Raw genomic sequence first — 22,080 nt, forward strand, 5'->3', positions numbered from 1 at the left:
TGTATTTTGGGGTTGAAGTATTCCTTTTAATGATTAATTAATTTATTATTTAGTCAGATAGTATTTCAGTCCATTGATTTTTGACTGAAGCCCCAATACAGCAGGATGTTTGTGAGGGTCCTTCAGACTGTGCCGAGCAGAGAGACATCCAGAGAAAACACTGAGTTGTTTAATAATGTTTGAACATTGAGTCTCTGTGCAGTTTGTCACACGTCGATGTTAAAAACCCACAGGGGGAACATTCTCGCTGTATTACTGGATCTCTCTCTCTCTGCGTCCTCATTCCTCTCCTGCCTGTATTTACCTGTCTCTTTTATTACTTTCTCCCTGGCCAATTCTTTAACATTCATTTGCCTTTTTTTTAAACGTTCTTCTTAGTTCTGTCTCATTTTTCTGCACATCACAAAATATGTTGGATACCGGCTTTCAGAAGGGGCTTTGGTTAAAAGTTAAGAGAAAAGGCTGACTGTCAGGAGTCAAGGTCACAGGTCAAAGTCACACCTTCATATCACAAGTCAGTCACTTTCACAGACGCACACAATGAATGCTGAACAATTGACAATGGACCTACAGGGAGCTCAGAGAGCTATACTGTGACCTTGCAAATGTTTTTAAAAAATATCAAGGGTTAAAACAACATGTTTAGGAGTTTATTGTGACTTGGAGAACATACAAAATTCACACACATCAGGCTGTTGAGATGAAGGAGAAACAATTTTGGAGAAATATCAGCATCATGTGAGAGTCAGCAATGTAAAAAAAAAAAAAAGGTCCCTGTCTTTCTTTCAAATCATGTCATGATTTTGCACATTACTCAGGTGATCCTAAACCCACATCCCCACATATTTCACCATTCTTGATTATTATGATCCGTCTTCATGGATCATGCGACTTTATCCCTGTCAATTCGGATTCGGACAACATGATATGAAATTAAAGATCAGTGAAACATTTTTAGCAAATCAGTAATAGCTGTTAGTCACATTTCCTACTGAAATCCAACAAACCCTTATTTTATAATTAGATATGTTACTAAATACTTTTTAGAAATCAGCTGCAAACAGTGGCTGTGAAGTCAGAGACACATGGGGAAAAATTAAATGCTCATTCAATACTGATAACACCATAAAATGCCTTGACTACAAGTCATCACTCACTTTGACATTTATTACAAGCGAAGCACTTTCTATTTATTGCCTTACAACATTTTTGTAGTCTTAATGCATCACCAGAATAACAAACTCCTGTATCTAAGTTTAAACCCTCTTAAGAATATTTGAATTTATTTACATTTTTATTAGCTTTTCTATTTCAACATTTGACCGTTGCTCTCAAGTATTTGACACAGTACAAAAACAAGAATGAATATCACCAAAACATGCAGAGCTACAGTACACTGTAAAATCCTTCATTTTATAAAATTAGAGTCATTAAAAATTTCAAACCAAGCTACTATATCTCATATTGCAAATAGTCTGAATTTGCAAATATTAAAATAAGAATAGCATAATATTATTTTTTTAATTAAAGGAGCTGTGTGAAACATTTAGTAGCATCTAGAGGTGTAGATTTCTCCAACGTGCCATTTGTGAACTCTCAGTAAGGATTCTTCTAGTGTTTTTTCTTCAGGAGGTTTTTACCGGTAGCCACATTATCCACAGAGATGTTGTCCTCTCCAAAAAAAATCGACTTAGTGATCTAACCCAGTAAAAACACTAAATGAAGCAGTTTCATGTTACAATCCAATGTTTTTTCAACACTTTTTGGCTCACAACAGACAGGCCACTAGCCCAGCACCTGCTAATGTGTACTCAACTTTTTATGCCTCCAAACGGGCAGTAGCTGTGGTCAGAGGCATTGTGTTTTTGGGTTGTCCATCTGCTTATCTCTCCGTCTGTCCCATTGTCGTGAATTATTACATTATATTCTATTTCTCCCAATATATAATGCTGAACCCTACACACTGGACCTTTAACTAATACTCCCCCAAGTTCAGTCAAGAAAACCCTCTTAAACCTCTCATACTGTATTCTATCAGGACAAATGCAGCAGGACATGAGTAAAGTATGATCCATTGATGCGCTGAATTTAGCATTACATGTAACAATTGATCATGATAAACATTTTAGGCTATGTGGTTCAGCCCTAATTTTTACCCAAAGTCATAGGCTTCTCCAATTCCACATAATTTCCAAAAAGAACTAACTACATTTTTCACTTTGAATATGTAAAATTATTACTAACCCTTTAATTTAAAATCAAAACATTGGGGGCTTTGATTTTAGTTTCTCTTTGTTGCCATAGTAGCACCACAGTGTTTGATCTATGGTTGGTCTGAATGCCGTCAGCAAACATGACGACCCGCTGACTGGCGAATTGCACGGACCTGACACACACACACACACACACACACACACACACACACACACACACACACACACACACACACACACACACACACACACGTAACACACACACACGCAAAAAGGGTTGATTCTGCAGTCTGGATGGACTCCCCAGCCGACTGTCAAAACCAACAGAGACGGAAAGATCTGACAATGTTTCTTCCCTCTTTGTCACACCTTTCCCGCCATACCATTCAATTGACCCTGTCATCTGGCCTAACCCTCATCATCATCGTCATCATCCTTTTCTTTGGTCCTTGCTGGTTTGACAGAAGCCCAGCCGATCATTTGGAACTACCTGCCCAAATCTACTGTGATGATCTTAAGTGTTTTGAGCTTCTCGCCATTTTGTAACAAGTGGAATACAGTTTTTGTCAAAACACGGACAAACAGAAAAAGATTGAAGAACAACACCGCTAAATCAACAGCAAAAAAAGCACTCAGTGAAGTCAACAAAAAAGGTAACACAGAGAATCTTTACCACAATGTCCAAGAGCTTTGGAAAGTTGAAGTCTCAGTTCATATATTATTGTGGGCTGGCATGCCTTCTTGTGGTTTTCCTACATGGTTGTAATCTCCTTTTCCAGTTCCTGGAGTCCAGTACAGACTCTGCCCCTTCACATGTCCAACTAGATCATATTTGAAAATATTGGGTAAGTATAACACAGATGGCAAAAATTCCTTAAAATCACTGTACTATCTTGTATCGCTGTGTTAAGGCCCAGACACACCAAACTGACATCAAAGAACTAGTGGCGGCAAAGGCCAACGAACACACCACAAACACTACAACTAACAGCCAGCTAGTACGTACATACCAGAGGAAATAACTCTCTATACCAGCAGGCTGCAGTCATCAGTATTGGTCACTGAAAAAGGGCAACCTAAAGATCGACAGGAAGTTTAAATAATAGCAATTTCAAACCATTTCTGCAAAAGAGCTCAATGGCAAAAAAACCCCAAATACAACCTAAGTGATTTTCTTTACTGATAGGCTCTGCCATTTTCAATGCTGATTCAACATGCTGTATCTGCCCCCCCACCCCCAAAAAAAGAGACCGCAAACAGGGGTCAATTGGTGCCATCGGGGCAGGACACACCACCAAAAGTATGGTGACAGATGCTCACCAACGGCCCAACACTGACCAAAGGCTGACTGTCTGCTTGGTGTGTCAGGGCTCTTAAACATCAGATCTTACAGTTTCACACAGTCACATAGGTGAGGTGTTGCTCATCAAAGAAGGGCTGTAGCACATCTGTTCATACCTATCCAAAAATCTTCAACTATGCAGTAGTTTCTAGCGAGATGAGGGGCTGTGCTTTGCTCTCAACTTCATCTGAATCTTCTCGTCCTTCCCAAATGTCTCTGTCCTCTGTCAGTGTCCCTCTTTTGTCCATTGCTCTTACACTTTTTGCTGCATCTCTATCTGTTGGCCCTGTCTGGTCTGACTCTGGCCCTTTCCATTCATCTCATACACTGAGCTCTTCTGCTGTTGTCGTCGGTAGCACCACACCCCGACAATGACCGCCGTGGCAACTGCACATACCGCCACAATTATGGCTGCCACTGTGGGGCCTCGGCTAGCGGAGCTTGGGGGATGGGGAGGGCAATTTTCACCTGTACAGATCGCCTCCCCCATCTCTCCCTCCATCTCGCCCCTCTCGCCGGTCTCACTGGGCAGGTTACGTAACGTGTGCTCCTCCATTCCCTCATTGTCACTGTCGTGCATCGGAGGAACTGGGCCGTGATCGAGTAAAGGATGCTGAGTAAGGTGCCAGGAGTGGGTGGGAGCTACCTGTTGAGTGTCGTAGTCCAGTGTGTCAGAGTATGAGGGGGAGTCTGACGACTGTGAGGGAGCAGCAGTAGGGATGAAGCCAGGCAGCATCTCCTCCACTACCCCTTGATCTAAGGCAGGCTCCGTAGTGGGAGACTCTGGTGCCTCGGGCAAACTGGTGTAAGGGACGGGTCTACGAATTTCCACCTCGTTGGGTCTGTCTGTTGTCCCGACAACTGTCCCCCTGACTGTGTCCTTTGTTCTTGCCCTTTCTGTTGTGGAGTCACCATTTTCTCTTGCTTCAGGAATGACAGGGTAGCCATCTAGCCAGGTGTCGTCTGTGGTTGCCTCTGCTTCTTTGTGAGTGACATTGTTACGCCCATCCGTTGCTATAGAGAAGATTACATGTTGATTATCATCTTCTTCATGGCTATCATGATCATCATAGTCGTGATGGTCATCGTGCTCATGATCATCATGATCAATGTAACGGTCGTCATGATCCTCCTCTGGGTCATAATGCTCCTCATGGTCGTCATGGTCATCAGGGTCTGGATGTTCCTCAGAGCCATCTAGACGTTTTTGGTCATCGTCACCAAGATCATCGGTCAAATCCTCATGCTCTTCATAGCTTTCATGTTCTCCGAAAGTATCGTCATACTCCTGGCTGCCATAGCGAACATGACTGCGGTCCTCTTCGTGTTCTCCCATGTCATAATGGTCGTCACGGTCATCATATTTCTCGTGGCGGTCTTGTCTGTCTTCCCGCTGAGCTGGAATGTAATGCTTCACATGATCATCACGGTCATCTTCGTCCTGGCGACTGTCATCTTGATCATCATGGTGGCTGTCGTCATGGGCATCAGGATCGTCATGCTTGCTGTCATTATGATCATCTCGGTCATCTGTGTCACCATCATCATAGCTGTCTCGCTCATGGTCATCAAAAGCAACTGGACGCTGGTGGTGGTGCTTTTCTTGGCTTTCGTGCTCTTTACTCTCCTCTGATTGGGCGCCTGAGGCTCTCTGTGTGGTTTGTGTTAGTGGATTGCTGGAGACAGGATGTCCCTCATCCTGGAAGGCCTCAGAGGGGAACCAGAAGAGGTGTTTCTGGGAGAGAAGAGAGACGGGTGCTTCTGTTGCTGCAGCTGCATCAGTCCTGACCACCTCCCTCCTCTCCTGCTCCCATGGATGGCCTATGAAGTCCTCAACAGCACGGTCCTCGTCTCTTTCTCCTCCTTCCACAGCTCCCCCCACATCATGATCTCCATGTTGGTTGTGATGCTCGTTGTCTACTATTGCACTGAGGCTCATCTCTTTCTGCTCCTGACTCCTTTCCCCCTCCGGATACGCAGCTTCATGCACCTCCTCGTACACCTCACCATGAGCCTCCTCTGGTCTCTCGTTGTGGCGCTCTGCCTCTCCATAGGAATCTGTGAACTTGTCCTCGTAGTCAATGTGACTTTCCTTCTCATCTGTAGAAACACAGAAAGGACACATTTATGAGATGAGGTGACAAAGCTACCTCCAAAGATAACATTCATGATTTGACAACAAAACACAAAGAACATTTCCATTCAAAAGCCCTATTTGCACAGAACAAGTATAAACTGGGGACCTCTCTGGTTTTGTAATACTTGTGGAGGTTGTCTTGATTTCTGTGCAAAATCATTTTTCGGAACACTTGTGGAGGTGTGCCATGTTCAACTTGACCTCTCATTGTGATCCACTGCTGTCTCCCACCTGCATGCACTTAACGGTGACACCCTCTACAAAGTTTATAAATTGTTGACTTGTTTTTTGTTTCCCCATTGCACCCTGGTGAAGATCAAGTGTCGAAACTGGTTGGTGTTTTTATGCAAATAGCTAAATAATGGCTTTTTAATATAATTCAATTGCATTTGTCCCTGCTCCACATATGAGTGCCTTAAGTTTGACTTTTCTTGCCATCTGCGGACCCTTTTCTTCAAGTGTTTTTCTTGAGTTTCATTTGACAAAGACAGTCCTCGAGCACACCATTACCTTGTTTTCACATGCATTTTAACCACTCTGCTACCAATGTGCTCCTCTAAGCGACAGTTATCAAATGGATCAATGGATCACGCTATGCTGTGGACCTAGCTGACACAAAATACCAAACTAAAAACAAACTATGGCGACAGCAGCGCATGTAGATGCAGCATCCTGTAGCTCCTCAAATCCTTGCAACTTTTATGGTATACTTTGCTATATTTTTCTATTTTTTTGACACCATGGCCCTTTTCGCTGAAGCATGACATTTCTATGATAGAGAAGCACCCATCAACATCTGGAAAAGTTTTATGGGGTTTGGACTAAATGCAGCAGACCATGAAAGGATCCCCACAAACGTAATTTGCTGAGTGGCCAGTCAGACCAGAGGGGAGAAACGAAACTAAAAGTACCGGATGAAGAGAGGGAGGAGAGCTGGCATCAGGGCGAGGCTGACCCGACTTGGACTGAGAGCTGTTTCTCTAACAAGTCTTCTTCTGGCTGAAGTCTGCTCGCAGGAGAATAAAGTGAATGAGATGCAGCTAAGGCTCACTCAGCAATGGGAAATCAGAGACTGCTCTGTGCACATCTTCACAGAGACATGGTTAACCTCTAACATCCTGGATCGGGCTGTTGCGCTGGATGGGCGAACCTTGTTGGGAGCCGAAAGGACACAAGACTGATGCAAATTCAAAAAATGCACTGTAGTAATCGAATGATGCCACCAGCAGCAACATGCCTGAGCATCTGGATAGAACTTTTCAAAGTAGCTGGTGATTTTAATCAACTCATCCTTCAACTCTAAAGATGTAACTGGATCAAGACCAAATTAAATTTTGATTTTTAAACTTTATTTTAAAAATGACAAATAAATCTACCTTCCACCTTAAACTAACCATGCACACAAGACTCCTATTCTGCTTTTAGAGACAACTCTTGCCCCTTGAACTGGGCCACACCATGGCATGTCACACTGTGGTGTCATAGCAGCCATTTTCAACTCACAACTGAGACTCTGTTTTCCAAAAAGCCAAGAATCAAGCAGTGATCACCCAACAACACTGGGGGCTAACAAGAAAGAGGTGAGGAGGTTGACCTCGAAGTGATCTCCTGTCTGTCTCGGTCAAATCATGAAGCTTTGAAGAAAACGAACAAAAGGGTACTTTCTCTTTTTCCTTCCTCCTATTTATGTCTCCAAGATAAACAGTTTAAATGCCTTCTTACCTTTGACACATAACTCCACCAGTCCATACCACTCTCCACAGCTGTCGCACAGCAGGCTGAAGGCACTGTGTCCACTGGGCATTACATAACCTGGCACACATGTGTACAGCAGCTCGTCTCCCATCTCATACCCAGTGTGCCCCTGCAGACGGGTGTTTGGAAAGGATGGAGGGTCACCACACGGCACACCTGTCAACAACAAACACAGAGATGCTTGTAATCCAAAAAAAGTGAAATATGAATGTTTTGAGTTGTTAAACTATTAGATAGAGATGATGCAATCTCAACTCAGTGTTCAAGACTGTGTGGTTAACAAAACACAAGTCATTATTATTATCCAGCTTTACAGCATCACTATCCTATTGTAAACAGCAAGAGATTAGAATGACTCAAGGGACATGGAGCAATTGGCTTTGTGAAAAATGTGGATGTAATTTTGACAAACAAGACCACTAACAATGCCACAGGGGTGAGATAAAGGCTGTGTATTGTCCTGACTCTGGTCTAACTTTTTATGGTAATAATACAGAAACAATACAGTTTAATTGACAAATAATAGAATGCTGACTTGCTACATCTTTAAGTTTTCAGTGATTTTATTTTCTCTCCAAAATAAATGAAAATAAAAATAAAAATAAAAGTATTTAATATTTGTAAATAAAACTTGCAAATGACAGGACAAAATTGGTGTTTTTGCAGGTTTTAGTCCATTTTGCTACAGATCATTATCCTTTACATTGCTACGGACCATTTTCCAAAACAAACACTTTTGGTGCATTTTCCTTCCTTCCATGCAGACAATGGTATCAGTTTAACAGATCATTTGAATCTTGTCTGACTCCGCAGGGCATGATGTCAAAGTTTCCCACCAAAATATAACAGCAACAAATTAATCTGCACTTTTTGCATTAAAACTGAACAATAATGTATTGTTGCTATGCTACAATAATAATGTAATATTGGTTATATCTTTAAAATGGAAATAGATAAATTTCTGTTTTATTTTATCATTATAAAGTAAACACTGATTTAACAATGTATTGGTGATAGAATAATGACACCATTCACGTTCAGATTGCTTCCCTAGAAGCTTTGCTTTCACTAGGCATATCTGTCTGCCACCGGGTATGATCTCCCTGGAAATGAAGACCCAATTTACAGCACTAAGGAAGGGCATCAACCAATGCACAGCCAAAACAGGAAAAACAAATAGTGCTTTTGTTTAACCCGGTAGCTATCAGCTGCTTTCCCCAGTAACCAAAGAGTACCAATGTTATTTACAATTACTATCCCCAGTAGCAAACATGGCAGACATTTGAGGAACCAAAGTAACTGAGTAAAACAAAATGCAGTGTGTCCATTTTTTTGGTTGTTGCTAAGATCTGAGGAAAATAGAAAACAATCTGGTTGTCTTTGTGACAGAAAAGTTAACAATAACACCACTGCAAACACTAGAGGCATTGAAAAGTATTTCCACTTTAAAGTGCTCAAACAGAAGAAATTTATAAAAACAACAATATAACGACAACCAAAAAGTAACTTTATAGAAAATGAAGCAAGTTTCAAGTGTAAAAGTTGATTTTTAACATTTTATACTAAAATTACTTTTATCAGTGTCTACAAATGTCTACATACATTGTCATAATTAGTGTGGGGATTCTTGAGTTATGGCCAAAAGCATATTTCGTGAGGTCAGTGATTTTTGACCACCAAATTCTATTCAGTTCATTGTTAAGTCCAAGTGGATGCATGTGTTAAATTTGAGGAAATACCCTTAAGGTCTTTTTGAGATATCAAGTCATGAGAATAAGACGACCAAGGTCACAGTGACCTTGACCTTTGACCCTCAAAATCTAAACTGTGCTATGTTGAGTCCAAGTGGACGTTTGTTCCTTATGTGAAGAACTTCCCTGAAGGTGTTTTTGATATTCCAATTTCACATGGATGTAACATAGGGACGTACTGACAAACCGAAAACATAACTGACTTAATTCACTGTATTTATTTATTTAACCTTATTTAACCAGGTTGGTCCCAGGTTGGTCCCACTGAGACCTGGCAGTGAGGACACAAAATTGCAGACAGAGACACAAAGGGAGACAAAACGCAATTCACAAGCACTAAACTTTGCATTAAAAGAGAACTATCTATAAATCAAAAGAGAGCTTTCCAGTTGTACAACCAAGTCGGTTAAAAACATCGACATCCTATAGAATCTGCTTCTAAGTCTTTCATTATAGATGTAAAACATTGACAGACACCAGCTCCCTGAGTTTCAAATCATTCTGCAACAAATTCCAGGCTGAGGGTGCAGAAAACCCAAGAGCCCTTTTCCCAATTTCTGGCCAAGCGTAATGTCATTTTAAAATTACTTTAAACTGTGTGTTGCCCTGATAATGGGGTTAATGGAGCACTTTATACCTTCAAACCTCCTATCATAACCATAATAACCATAGCTACATTATCTGTAAGCACAACCACAACCCTGCCTGTGAGGCAGCACACTGTTCATTTTTTCCCACAGCAAAGGGTTTGTGTGTGTGTGTGGTATCTAAACAGCCACAGTAGCTCTGCAGTTCATGCAGAAGGACTAGAGACCTCTTCTGGACGGCGACCAATAAATAGTCTGATCCAAAACCAACCCATGACAGCACCCCTCCCCTCCCTGATCCATGCCACTGGAATAGGTGTGTGAAATTTAGCTCAAGCTCCATCTGGGCTTACGTACAGTCGTGGATCAGGGTATATCATCGCATACACATCACACACTCAGATATTCATGAGGTGGCAGAAAGATTGGCAAATGATGAAAGACATGAGTAAAAAAAATGGTAAACACACACGCACTTGCAGGATGGCGGTGTTGAAAGTGCAGGATGGAAGGAATGCAGGAGCACAGCCTCTTTCACACCTCAGTAAATACCTCACTAAAGACCCACTTCAAAAAACTCATCCACTCATATCCTGGTCACTGCTCACAACTTTATGTACAGATTAATAAAATATGAGTGTATATTTTTGTGTTTTTACTGACCTTTGTCTTTGATACAGAAGGCATCCAGGTGTGCAGCGTCCTCTGTGGCATTTTCTGTTCTGACATCCACAGCTTTCAGTGCACTGCCCACCACATTACACACCGTGGTCCTAAATCAATAGATACATTTGTAGAAATTAATATTCACACAAACACATTCATTAATTACAGTGTCATATGAGAGTAAATGGCCTACAGCGACTCATTTAAGCACCCTCGAGGGACTCAAGGATTGAGAGTGATCTTAATTAAACCCAGTGTGTTTACTTTTAACACACACTCTTACTCTCACTTAAGCTACACATACACAGAAACATACTTCCTTATGTACACACCTTGCACTTAAGGCATATCAGCATGGTGGAAATTAACACAGTAAATTAATTCCAAAACTACATTTAACTACAACTTTTGAGGTATATGATTATTTCCATTTTATCTTTATTTATACATCTACTTCAACTTGACTACATTTCAAGGGAAATATGGTACTTTTTAACCCATATTTGACAATTTTAGTCACTACTCACTTTTTAGGTCATGATTTACCGTGAAACTGCAACACTTAGGGATGGTACGTCAAATTATGCTTGTTGCATGCATTTTATTTTTCCAAAATAAACTTTTCATTTTGACAGGAAATTAACGGTTCCCAGTCGTCAAATGTCTCTTTTCAAAATAAACTCCAAACACAAGTTTAAACTTCATTTTCAGGTTAACTGCCTGAGGTTTAGGTAACAAAAGTATGTGGTTAGTTTAAGAAAAAAAACATGATTTGACTCGAATAAGTATGTTATTAATGTAATGTAATGTCACGTGACATATGGCACTAGCATAGTATGCTACGCATGACTCAATGAATTGATTTTTGGTTTGAGACCAGAAATGATTAGCAGTCTCCTGGGTGAAAGTCCAGAGTTTGTTTGACCCTTCCACCTCCTCTCTCACCCATTCTATTCAGACTTTCTTGCTCTTTATAAAAACGGTATATGTTCAGAGCGTCAAAAAGTGCTGCTGGCTGCTGCTTCTAATACCATCGCTAAAAGGTGCCTCAGTGCATTGATGTCTGACGCCAAGGGCCACTGACAGGTAGTATTTGACGAGTTCGGAGTAAGACTGTGTTGCCAAAATAAATCATATATCAAGAAAAATATCAGCAAGGAATGAACTACTGAAAAGCCTGTAGACTTATATATATGGGTAATATGGCGACACACAGATATATAGAGTACGTGCTGTTCTATCGGTCACCCTCTGTTTTGTTACTTATTCAAATATTATTACAGCATGACATCAGAGTCCAGGAACACACATCATGGCTCAGACATGCTGCAGTATCAGCATTTGCAGCCTGTGGCACAATATTATCACACAGCAGCACATTAGGAATAGATGTTCCCATGCTGAAGCCTTAAGTTACACCCAACCTCATACAGAACAATCATAACATTAAGGACTTAATATAATACACATCCCATAGGGACCAAATGAATAATGTGGGCAGTGCACAATGCCTACAAGCTGCAGTGGCAAAAAAAGAAGCTGAGTAAATAGTCTATTTTTGATGCCATGTTGAGGTTTATAGCATCATTAGCTCATTTGTCATCCAAAAGCACCAGATAAGACTGACTCAAACTTCCCAGGCCAATCAAATCATGTTCCCATAGCAGCTCCCGACACCAATTAACCTCACACACTCGGAATCATCATTAAAAGACCATATTTCACTTTTCCTTCAATATTGCATGGTAATATTAAGCATCATTAAATGGAAAAGGTGTGTGTGTGTGTGTGTGTGTGTGTGTGTGTGTGAGTTAATCAAAGCATCAGTAATTGGAAAGAATTTGACTGGCAGCGCAGTGAGACTGTGAGAAGCAGTGTGAGTCATACTGCATGCTTGTGCCATGCTAACTTCAGCTTATAAGGACAAAAATCTGAGAGAGAGACTGGCAGCGAGAGAGAAAACACTAAGAGCGAGACAAAACACACAAAGACTGTTTTTACATTAACTGCAGGCATGTGTGAGAGAGAAATACTGACCTCCATCAGGGACAAGAGACACTTCACCTGACCAAAGAACCATTTCTCAGAACCATCACCTTGCATGACATAACTATTACAAGGAAAAATCCCGAAGAAATGTGTGTGTGTGTGTGTGTGTGTGTGTGTGTCCATTGTTATTATTGTGTTTGGTTACCGTGGCAGCAGATCGATGATTGACAGGTAGGAGGAAGACGTTAAGGTAGGAGAGTGAATCTAAGAGGCACTTGTTATTATGCAACAGACCTAAAAATTATGTCAAGGACTACGGTTTAACTGGCACTGACACCAGAGCGTTACCTACTGGGAAGATGTGCATGACAGCTTCTGAAAAAAGCCCTTACATTGTCAGATGTGTTCTATTCATTTGTGAGTGTCGGGGTGAGGCTCAGGATTAAGACACAGAGAGAGCAGAGTGCACGGGTTATAGGAATGAACTCATTTTAGACACATAGAGCCTTAGATGGATGATACACTGCGGGACGTAGTAAGCAGGTGTTAAAGCTGATGTCCATCAGCCAACATACAGAGAGCAAAAAAATGTGTCAGTTTTTCCTCTGAGCAGATTTTGTTAATTTTTTGATATGCAACACTGACATTTTTTTCATTTTTTTCAACATGCTATGCTACAACTTTTTTTTCGGCATGCTATACTATGACTTTTTTTTCATTTTTTTCCACATGCTATAGTATGAATTTTATTTTTACCATTTATACCATGACTTTTTTCCAGCATACTTTGCCATGCCATGACTTTTCATTCAGTATTTTTGACATGCTGAACTATGACTTTTTCCCCCCAGCTTTTTCTTCTTTCCATACCATTTTATTAAGTCCTTATTTAAGGTGATATTTGAACTCAGCACCACGCCAACATCCATGTAATGTTGCACAGCATGTACATTAAAGCCCTGAAATCTGGTATTGAAACCACACAGACCACAAACTTTTAATGTATTCTCTGTCACCTCCAGAGAACAGCACTAAAGTTGTCAATCACCTCAGTCCGAACTAGCAATATATCTTCTTCTCGAGGTCTAAATTAGCTCTGTCCGTTTGTCTGTCTGTTTCTGTCTCTGGGTGCTGAAAGCTGTGTGTCATGTTACCGTGGAGATGAGAGGTGTAAATGGAGGCAGTTGTCGACATGACACCCCGGCTCAGAATTCCCCCCTTCTCCAGGAAGGAACAGAGGAGTCTTTCTCCCTCTCTTCCTCTCTCTTTTTCTCTTTCCCTCCTGAAATGTGTCACTCTCTTCTTCTTTCCTCCCACTATCTCTGTAACTGCCGCCGCTGCCTTTACTTTCTTTCCCTTTCGTCCCTTCCTGCAACCACTGTCACATACACAGAAGCACACACACCAAAATGACCTTTGACATCTCTGGAAATCTTGAGCCTCCCAACATGTCTCTTAAAACAATAAACACCCTCATGCACAAACTCTTCTTCTCTTACCCCACTGTGCCCCCATACAGCCACCCACGGGTGCATGGGGAGAAGAAGCACTCCACCACAGCATGACGGAGCTCTGCTGCTGAGGCCAAGCGTGCATGTCGTGAGGCACAAGCCCTCTCAGCATCTCTGAAGCCCTGCAGGCCGGAGGAGTTCCTCAGGTCCAACACGAACACTCGACCTGAGAAGAGACAGAGCAGGGAGTAAAGAAACCTTCTGAAACTTCTAATGACCTCTTATATCACACAGTCATAAAGTGACAAGGAGGGTCTGTGAAAAAAACAATGCCCGACCAAAGCCACACATTTAAAACAATATTCACTCATTTTTTGTTTTTATTCTGTTTATTTTGTTTTGTGTTTTCTAAAAGCTTAATGTCGCTCTTTTACACTTGGTCTCTCTTTTTTCTTTTTTCTTCTCTTGCATTGTCTGTGTATGATGTTCTTTTTTATGGTATTGTAGGCTAATGTGAAGCCCTTTGTGACCCTGAGTTAGAAAAGTGCTCTTTATTTTATTTGTCTGTTTTAATTAATCTATTTTAGTTTGTCTTTTAATTTACTCTTTTATTTGTCTAAATTGTGTTTAATTCTATTGTTAGTACTATTATTACTGTGTTTACTGCTAATATTCTTTAAATTGTATTTACTCTTATTGATATGGGCTGTTGTTATGTTTGTTTTGCAAGTGTTTCTCTCTTGTTCAATTCTACTTTAAATTTTGTCTGGCCTTAGTTCAGCAGTATAATAATAATAATAATAATAATAATAATAATAATAATAATAATAATAATAATAATAATAATATTACATGAACACATTTTTTCACCAAAAAACAATCCACCCAGGTTGGAAGATGACATTTTTTATTATAGATTATATTTGTGCTTACATGTCCTCAGTTTTACAGCACGGATCATTTTTTGGGCATTCATTGTAATGATTGCTGCAAATGTGTGATGATGTAAGACTGAAACAGTAAACCGGGTTATATGTTTTATTTTAAGAGATGTAGATACCTTGTTGTAGCAATGCACAAATATGAATTTGGACTCAAGTGTATAGGTATATTTGCCATGCAAGAAACACGAGAGTAGAAGAGGACAATATTAAAGGCATTTACAACATAATTTAATGCAAAGATGGTACAAATAGTGCTTAAGAATTCGCCAGTATGCAGGAAAATGTGTTTGATGTTGAAAATTTTCTGATCCCAACCCCACTTGTTTCACTCTGTATGTGTACCTTGGATTTTGATACTGATACCAAATTCTATATCCTAATAATGTACCATATAAAAATGTTTATTAGAGTGCAAGGTTTAAGTAATCAAATAATTAAGACATGTCTCAGCAAATTGTTTAATACCACATAAGGCGACAGTTGCCATCAATTCTTCCAAGATAAGAAAATTAGTATTTGAAGGCAGCTGCTTGAAGACCGAGAACAACACAATTTATCCTCAAGGATCACTCCTGGAGTGTCAGTGGCGAATCTTATAGGCGACTGTCAGGAGGAAATATGGGAAAATGATCCAAAGATCTAATGCTAACACTTGGTCTGCAGTTGGAGCACCACCTCATCAGTGAGTGATCATCACAGTCAAGACATGCTACAGCATTTATGGATATGGTGGAGTGGAGTGTATTTGGAGAACATTAGAGAAGGAGGAAATGAAAAAAAGAAAAAGAAAAGAAAAGGTAATTTTATTTTTTGTAATTTATTATGGCTTGTTGAGTTAATTTGTGTTGATTTTCTGTTATCTCTTATTTGTACTTTATACAGTAATGTTGAATATGATAATATAGGCTACACTTGGGCGGAACCTTGCCGGGCTCTAAATGTGCTAGGTCCGGCACAGTCTGGAGTGGCAGGCGTGAACAATTTACAGGAGCACGGGTGTATCTTCCGTTATCACCTCATTGTAACGTCATTAGCAGGTGTTCAGAATCATTTAAGAAAATATGTTTACATGTTCTTTGGAAATTCATCCATTTGCACATCTTTTTTAGATAACTGAGACTTTTTAAAATTTCCGTGTTCTTTTCAGGGGGAGGAACCCCACGCGCTGAGAGGGGGAAATACTTTATGATTAAAAAATGCACGAGACTACAGCGCAGGTGCAATTTGTTAGCGCGCGCTTCCACCACTGAGCTCTGAGTAAGGATTAGTGCATCACCAGCTCCTAACTTTCATGATGGAAACTTATTTAATATTCAAATAAAAGCTTGCAATAATGTTTAGGAATAGTTTAATAGAATCTCTTATGGATATAGTAGCTTTTACATTGGTCTTCTGTTATAATAAAAGGTTCACTTACCGTCTGCATTTACAACAGAGGTCAAAACAAGACAAGCCAGGCATCCAAAGAGCAGTGATAGACCAACTTGGTTACAATGATCCAGCATCTTTTGGCAAAATCTCACTTTTTTAAAAAAAAGTTATGTCCCAAAAGAGAGAAAAAAACTTCCAAATGACTTGTGTGTTCACAGTCCTGCAGGTCAATGTGAGTGGAGGGGACACGCAGAGGTGGACTGAGCTGCAGAAGGTGAGCTTGTTGACAAGTGCGGGTGATAACGGAAAGAAAACGGTCAGAGCGGCTCAGGAGCGAGGCGCAGTTTATCTCCCCCAAATAGTCGCCTTCGCAAGCAGATGGAGCACCGGTGTGAAAACTCGCGTGTCCCCGTAAGTCAATACGTCACGGCTCAAAATCTTGAGGGTGGGGAAAGACGGTCAGAGAGACTACCGGACTGCTCCTTCACGCACAGAGAGAGAGAGAGGGGAAATGGATAAGAAGCTAAAGTTTAAGTAAAAGGAATTATACCACACTGTAAAAATACTTTGTTAGCTTACAAGTAAAAGCCCTTCATTTAAAAATCCTCCAATCATCAAAAAAAAAACAACTCTTGAAAATTATTTTTAAAAGAAAAGAAGAAGAAAAAAAACAATTTCAAAAGGATGAACCAAATGTAAAATAACATCCCCCAATAAAATAGAGAAATACTTAAACATTTATCAGAATAGTTGGCAATTAATTTTCTATAAAATCGACGGATTGTTTACTCAATGAATTGTTGCAGCTGTACTTGTATCAACTGTTTAAAAATTTTATTTATAACAAAACATCATATTTTATTAACACTCGTTATGTTTTTATGCAAATATCTTCATTTGTTAAGTAACTTAAATGTACAGATAAATGTGGTGAAATTAAATGTACAATATTCACCTCTGGTACAAATAGTACAAGTACAAATACCTCTGATTCATATTTAAGTAGCCTACAGTACATGAGTAAATGAACTTAGTTACACTCCACAAAAAGCTATGGATTTTAGAAATGTAAGGAAAGAGAAATGTACTTGCACTACTTTGCTATTTAAAGACAATTTAACACCCAGTGGCTAATGAGGGCCCTCAGGTTCAGCACACACAAATGGAGCTGATCCTCTGAGTATTAAATCTTAATTAATGTGAATTGTCCCTTCTGCTAGGGCCAACCTCCCTCTGTTGGTTGGTGTGTGTGTGTGTGTATGTGTGTGTGTGTGTGTGTGTGTGTGTGTGTGTGTGTGTGTGTGTGTGTGTGTGTGTGTGTGTGTGCGTGTCTCTCTGTGTGTGTGTGTGTGTGTGTGTGTGTGTGTGTGTGTGTGTGCTTGTGTGCATGCATGGGTGTGTGTGTGTCCCATTTGGTCAGGCAGATAAAGACGGATGACCATAGCCCATAGAGAGCTTTTTGAAGCATTCATGCATTGTTTCAGTGAATCTGCAGATGTAGATAACCAACCCACATACCACTACCAGCACTTACATATACGATCCACACCACAAAACCTAAAGCAACAGTATACCCTATAAAACCTTCAATAAAATTTATCAGTTTGCACAAAGGCTTTTTATAAAAATATAAATCAAAAAATGCACAAAACAAACATTTGCATTTCCCTCTTATTTACACATGCACAAACATCACATGCAAAAGGTGTTACAACTGTAGCATGACGTTTTCCTCCCGTGAATGTATATGTTTGGGTCATTTTGTTCATCAACAAGCAACAAGAATGGGATATTTCGTTTTGGAAAAATCAGCTCTTGACCTTGCAAACAGTAACTGATAAAGCAGTCTCCCCACAATGTCCATTTAGTAGCTGTTCTCTGGCTTTTACATAAGCTGAAATTCCATACTAACATGCTATTTAGTGGGCAAAAAGAGTAAGTGAGATTTTATTGTATGTTCATATGAAACCCATAGTACGTGAAATGTAGACTATCTTGGTAAATATTATTGGTAAGGTATCCAAAATTGCATTTGTGAGGAAGAATCCAAATTAAGCTACGAAATGTCCTAAAAGAGGATACTCCCAGGGGAGCCCAAGGGGGGGGGGGGTGAACACCCCAAATGGACAGATGAACAGGATACAACCCAAGCATTCGGACAAATGACAACGAGTAAGATATGCACATGTAGCAGGTGCAGCTGGATCAATGCACAGGAAGCAGCCCTCGTGAGACATCAGAGGAGCCGAGCCCCGCGTCACCCCTCAGAGCCCGGAACCTCCATGAGTGGTGCCAATTTGACAACAATGTGGACAAATGTAGCAACCATAAAGGGGGGTGCAGAGAGGAAACTCCACATTATGGCTACCATGATCATCAGCTTTGTAAAAGAAAGGTTTGGTACAGTTGAGAAGGGTGGTACCAAAGCCCAGTACTCCAGGAACCGTAGAGCAGAGAAGATCACTCAGCTAAGACATGATCTGCAACTGTTGAAGAAGCAGTTCAAGGGGGCAACCGAGGATGAGAAGAATGGGCTGTATCTATTGAAGAATCAGTACATCGTTTCCTCTGTGCAGAAGGGAGGGATCCCAGTTGTCCCAGGATGCCTTGAACACACCGGAGTGGTAACACAGCTGATCAGAGAGGCACGAGTAGGGAAAGGAGACCTGGCTGTGCTGTGGTTGGACCTCGCTAATGCTTACGGCTCCATACCACACCAACTGGTTGAGATTGCACTGGTGCGGCACTAAGTCCTGAGCAAAATCAAGAACCTGATCATAGATAATTATGACAACTTTGATCTGAGGTTCACTTCTGGGACTATCAAATCTGAGTGGCTTTGACTGGAGAAGGGGATCATCACTGGTTGCACCATCTCCATGATCCTCTTCTCCCTGGCAATGAACATGCTAGTCAAGTCAGCTGAGGTAGAGTGCCAAGGCCCAGTGACCAAGTCTGGAGTCTGGCAGCCCCCATTAGAGCATTCATGGATGACCTGACTGTAACAACCTCATCAGTCCTAAGAACCAAATGGATCCTCCAAGGCTTGGAGAGGCTGATAGTGTCGGCTCAAATGTGTTTCAAGCCAGCAAAATAGAGGTCCTTGGTGCTGATGAAAGGGAAGGTAACAGACCGGTTCCACTTCTCACTCGGAGGCACCCGAATCCCATCAGTCGCTGAAAAACCTGTGAAGAGCCTTGGAAAATCCTTCAACTCCACACTGAAAGATGCTGCTTCCATCAAGTCAACAAACAAAGAACTGGAAGGATGGTTGACTGCTGTGGACAAATCAGGATTGCCAGGATATACCAGCACAGGATCTTATCAAGGGTATGATGGCCCCTGCTGGTGTATGAATTCCCAATGTATACTGTGGAGGGGTTTGAGAGAAGAATCAGCTGTCACTTCAGAAGGTGGTTAGGGTTGCTGAGGAGTTTGAGCAGCATTGCCCTGTATGGCAACACAAACAAGCTAAGACTTACCTTCAACAGCCTTAGCGAGGAGTTCACGGTAACACGTGCGAGGGAGGTTCTCAAATATAGGGAATCCAGTGAAGAAGAGCTGTATGCAAGCCAGGCAGTGGGGCTGCGGCAACAAGGTGCATGGACCAATTGGGAACAAGCAATGGACAGAAAGATCTCGTGGCCCAAGTTGAGGAAGACCGAACCCTTCCACATCAGATTCCTCATCCAGTCCGTGTATGACGTTTTGCCCAGCCCATCCAACTTCTTCTGTTGGGGCAAGGTTGAATCACCATCATGTCACTTGTGCCAAGGAAGAGGAACTCTGGAGCACATCTTCAGCAGCTGCTTGCTGAGTCCATCTGTAGCACCATCGACCAGCTCAAGCATCTCCAACCATCGAGGCTCCAAATTGCTTTTGTGAGAGCAGGAGAACTTCCAAAACTCCAACCAAAATCCCAGATAGGCCTCCTAGGAACAGCACAAGACTGGCAAATGAGGGTGGATCTGGGAAAGCAACAGAGATTCTCGGAGGGCATGGTGGAGACCACCCTCAGACCAGATATAGTGCTTTTCTCTGAGATATTGAAGCAGGTGATTCTGATGGAGCTGACAGTGCCTTGGGAAGAATGGATGGAGGAGACCAATGAAAGGAAGAGGGCAAAATATGCCAAACTGGTGGAAAAATGCCACAGACGCGGATGGCTTGCACAGTGCATGCTCATTAAAGTAGGAGGAAGGGGCGTTGCGGGAAGATCACTGTACAAAGCCTTTAGCCTCTTGGGCATCACTGGGGCACACAAGAGAAAAGCCATTAGCAAAGCTTCGGAAACTGCAGAGAAGGCTGGGCAAATTGTGGGCAAATGCTTTTTGGACACAGGCTGGGAACCGATCTCTCCTGGTCAGGTCAGCTGGTTGAGGGGGTCTGAAGTTTCAAGGCCCAAAACCCCCAATGACCCCAGGTGTCTAAATACACAATAGTAAATATCATTCCACACACACTGATCGTCTTTTTCAACAGGTGAATGTTTTCTGCTGGTAATGGAACTGTAAATGATCAATCTGATCTGAACTTTTCCGAATGTAAGCTACTACATTTCAACTGTTACTTAAAAGTATGTATGTTTTGTTACTAAAATATAAATTTAGAAAGTATTATGTTCTCTGTAAGTATATACTATACTTAAATATCATATCAGAGCCAGACTCGGACTATCTGAGGGCCAGGGGTGAAAAAAATTAAAAGGACACCAACTGCATGTGGTGGGGTAGAAAGTTTCCTAGCATGTGGGGCAGCCTGATTAAAAGTTAATTTAAAGAAATTAAATTATATACAATTTTAAGGCCATCATAACAAGCAAAGTTTTGTTGTGGTAGTTGTTTGAGTTAAAGCTGATTTTAAACAGGTCTAAAATTCCAAATTGTTTTTAAAATAAAAATTATTTGGAAAAAAATAAGGTAAAATAATTTTTTTCTCAATTCATCTATTGTTTGGTTTGTATTTCTGTATTGTAATTGTTAGTATAAAATAGTAAGAGTTGTCATAAATTAAATTAAAGTATTTCTCTCAAAGAAAAGAACCAAATCTCTACATTTGACATTCTGGAATAATTTCAGCTTTAATTCTATTTTGTGTTGGGTTATTAATCAAAAACAATGTGTCACAATCTATAAGATCATATGTTTTGTATGTAAATTCTTACTTAAACTAGTAATTATGGCTGTCAAATCATTTTGGAGTAAAGAGTACAGTCTGTGAACTGTAGTAAGTACAGATATGATGTGATTTGAAATGGTTCTTTAATTTTGTACTTAATATAGTACTTGAGTGAATGTACTTCTAAATGTACTTTGGACTATTCCAGTGGATCAGATTGTTTTGTCAAAAATGGGATAGTTTTTCTGTTCAAACAGATGAAAAAGGATAGAGGATGATGATAACATTTGGAGGAAATGACTTTTTTCCTGCTCCCTGCACGAGGAACGTTGATGGCTGTGAAATACAATACAACTGTTGGAATAAGAAATAAATAAAAAAAAACAGCGACAAAGAAATTCCTTAAGGAGTGACACCTCTGTTGAGTATTCACACTTATTCATCTCTCTCCAATACTTTCTTTCACATTCTGCCTTTTCCATTTTCATAATTCTCCATATTCTCTCTGCCCCAATGGAGTCCCGCATCCCGCTGCTGCATTGTGGCTTTAAATCCCCCAATGATGTTTTTCCATTTCAGTCACTCTTCTCTGTGGTTCTCTGTCACATTTTTGACCACGCTCTCATGCACCTTTAACACTTTCACCTTTCACCTCCTGTTTAGATAGTGTGGATAAAAGAGTTTAAAATGGGCTGGGAACCTGACTCATGCACAGGGGCTATTTCTGGAGAGGTGGGGATCATAGAGGGGGAGTGA

At 40.7% G+C, this 22,080-nt stretch overlaps 1 protein-coding gene and 1 pseudogene across 1 annotated transcript; one reads left to right on the forward strand and one right to left on the reverse strand.

The window, feature by feature from the left end:
• Positions 1-476: 476 nt before the first annotated feature.
• susd5 (sushi domain containing 5) lies at positions 477-16,566 on the reverse strand. Its single transcript, XM_042506132.2, has 5 exons — positions 16,253-16,566; positions 13,940-14,117; positions 10,449-10,558; positions 7,415-7,603; positions 477-5,655 (listed from the first exon to the last, which is right to left on the reverse strand). The coding sequence occupies exons 1-5, from the start codon at positions 16,338-16,340 to the stop codon at positions 3,809-3,811; spliced, it is 2,412 nt and encodes an 803-aa protein (XP_042362066.2). The 5' UTR covers positions 16,341-16,566; the 3' UTR covers positions 477-3,808.
• A 2,009-nt stretch (positions 16,567-18,575) lies between these two features.
• On the forward strand, positions 18,576-22,080 carry LOC121958182 (uncharacterized; annotated as a pseudogene).

This window comes from Plectropomus leopardus, chromosome 17 (assembly GCF_026936395.1).
Source record: "Plectropomus leopardus strain MGB_pleo_1.0 chromosome 17, ASM2693639v1, whole genome shotgun sequence".
Taxonomy (NCBI): domain Eukaryota; kingdom Metazoa; phylum Chordata; class Actinopteri; order Perciformes; family Serranidae; genus Plectropomus; species Plectropomus leopardus.

Coding starts and splice junctions, on each gene's coding strand:
- susd5 (XM_042506132.2), bottom strand. CDS start 16,340: ATGCTGGATCATTGTAACCAAGTTGGTCTATCACTGCTCTTTGGATGC. Junction 14,118..16,252: donor CTCTGTTGTAAATGCAGACG/GTAAGTGAACCT, acceptor GTCTCTTCTCAG/GTCGAGTGTTCGTGTTGGAC. Junction 10,559..13,939: donor CTGTATGGGGGCACAGTGGG/GTAAGAGAAGAA, acceptor CTATTGATTTAG/GACCACGGTGTGTAATGTGG.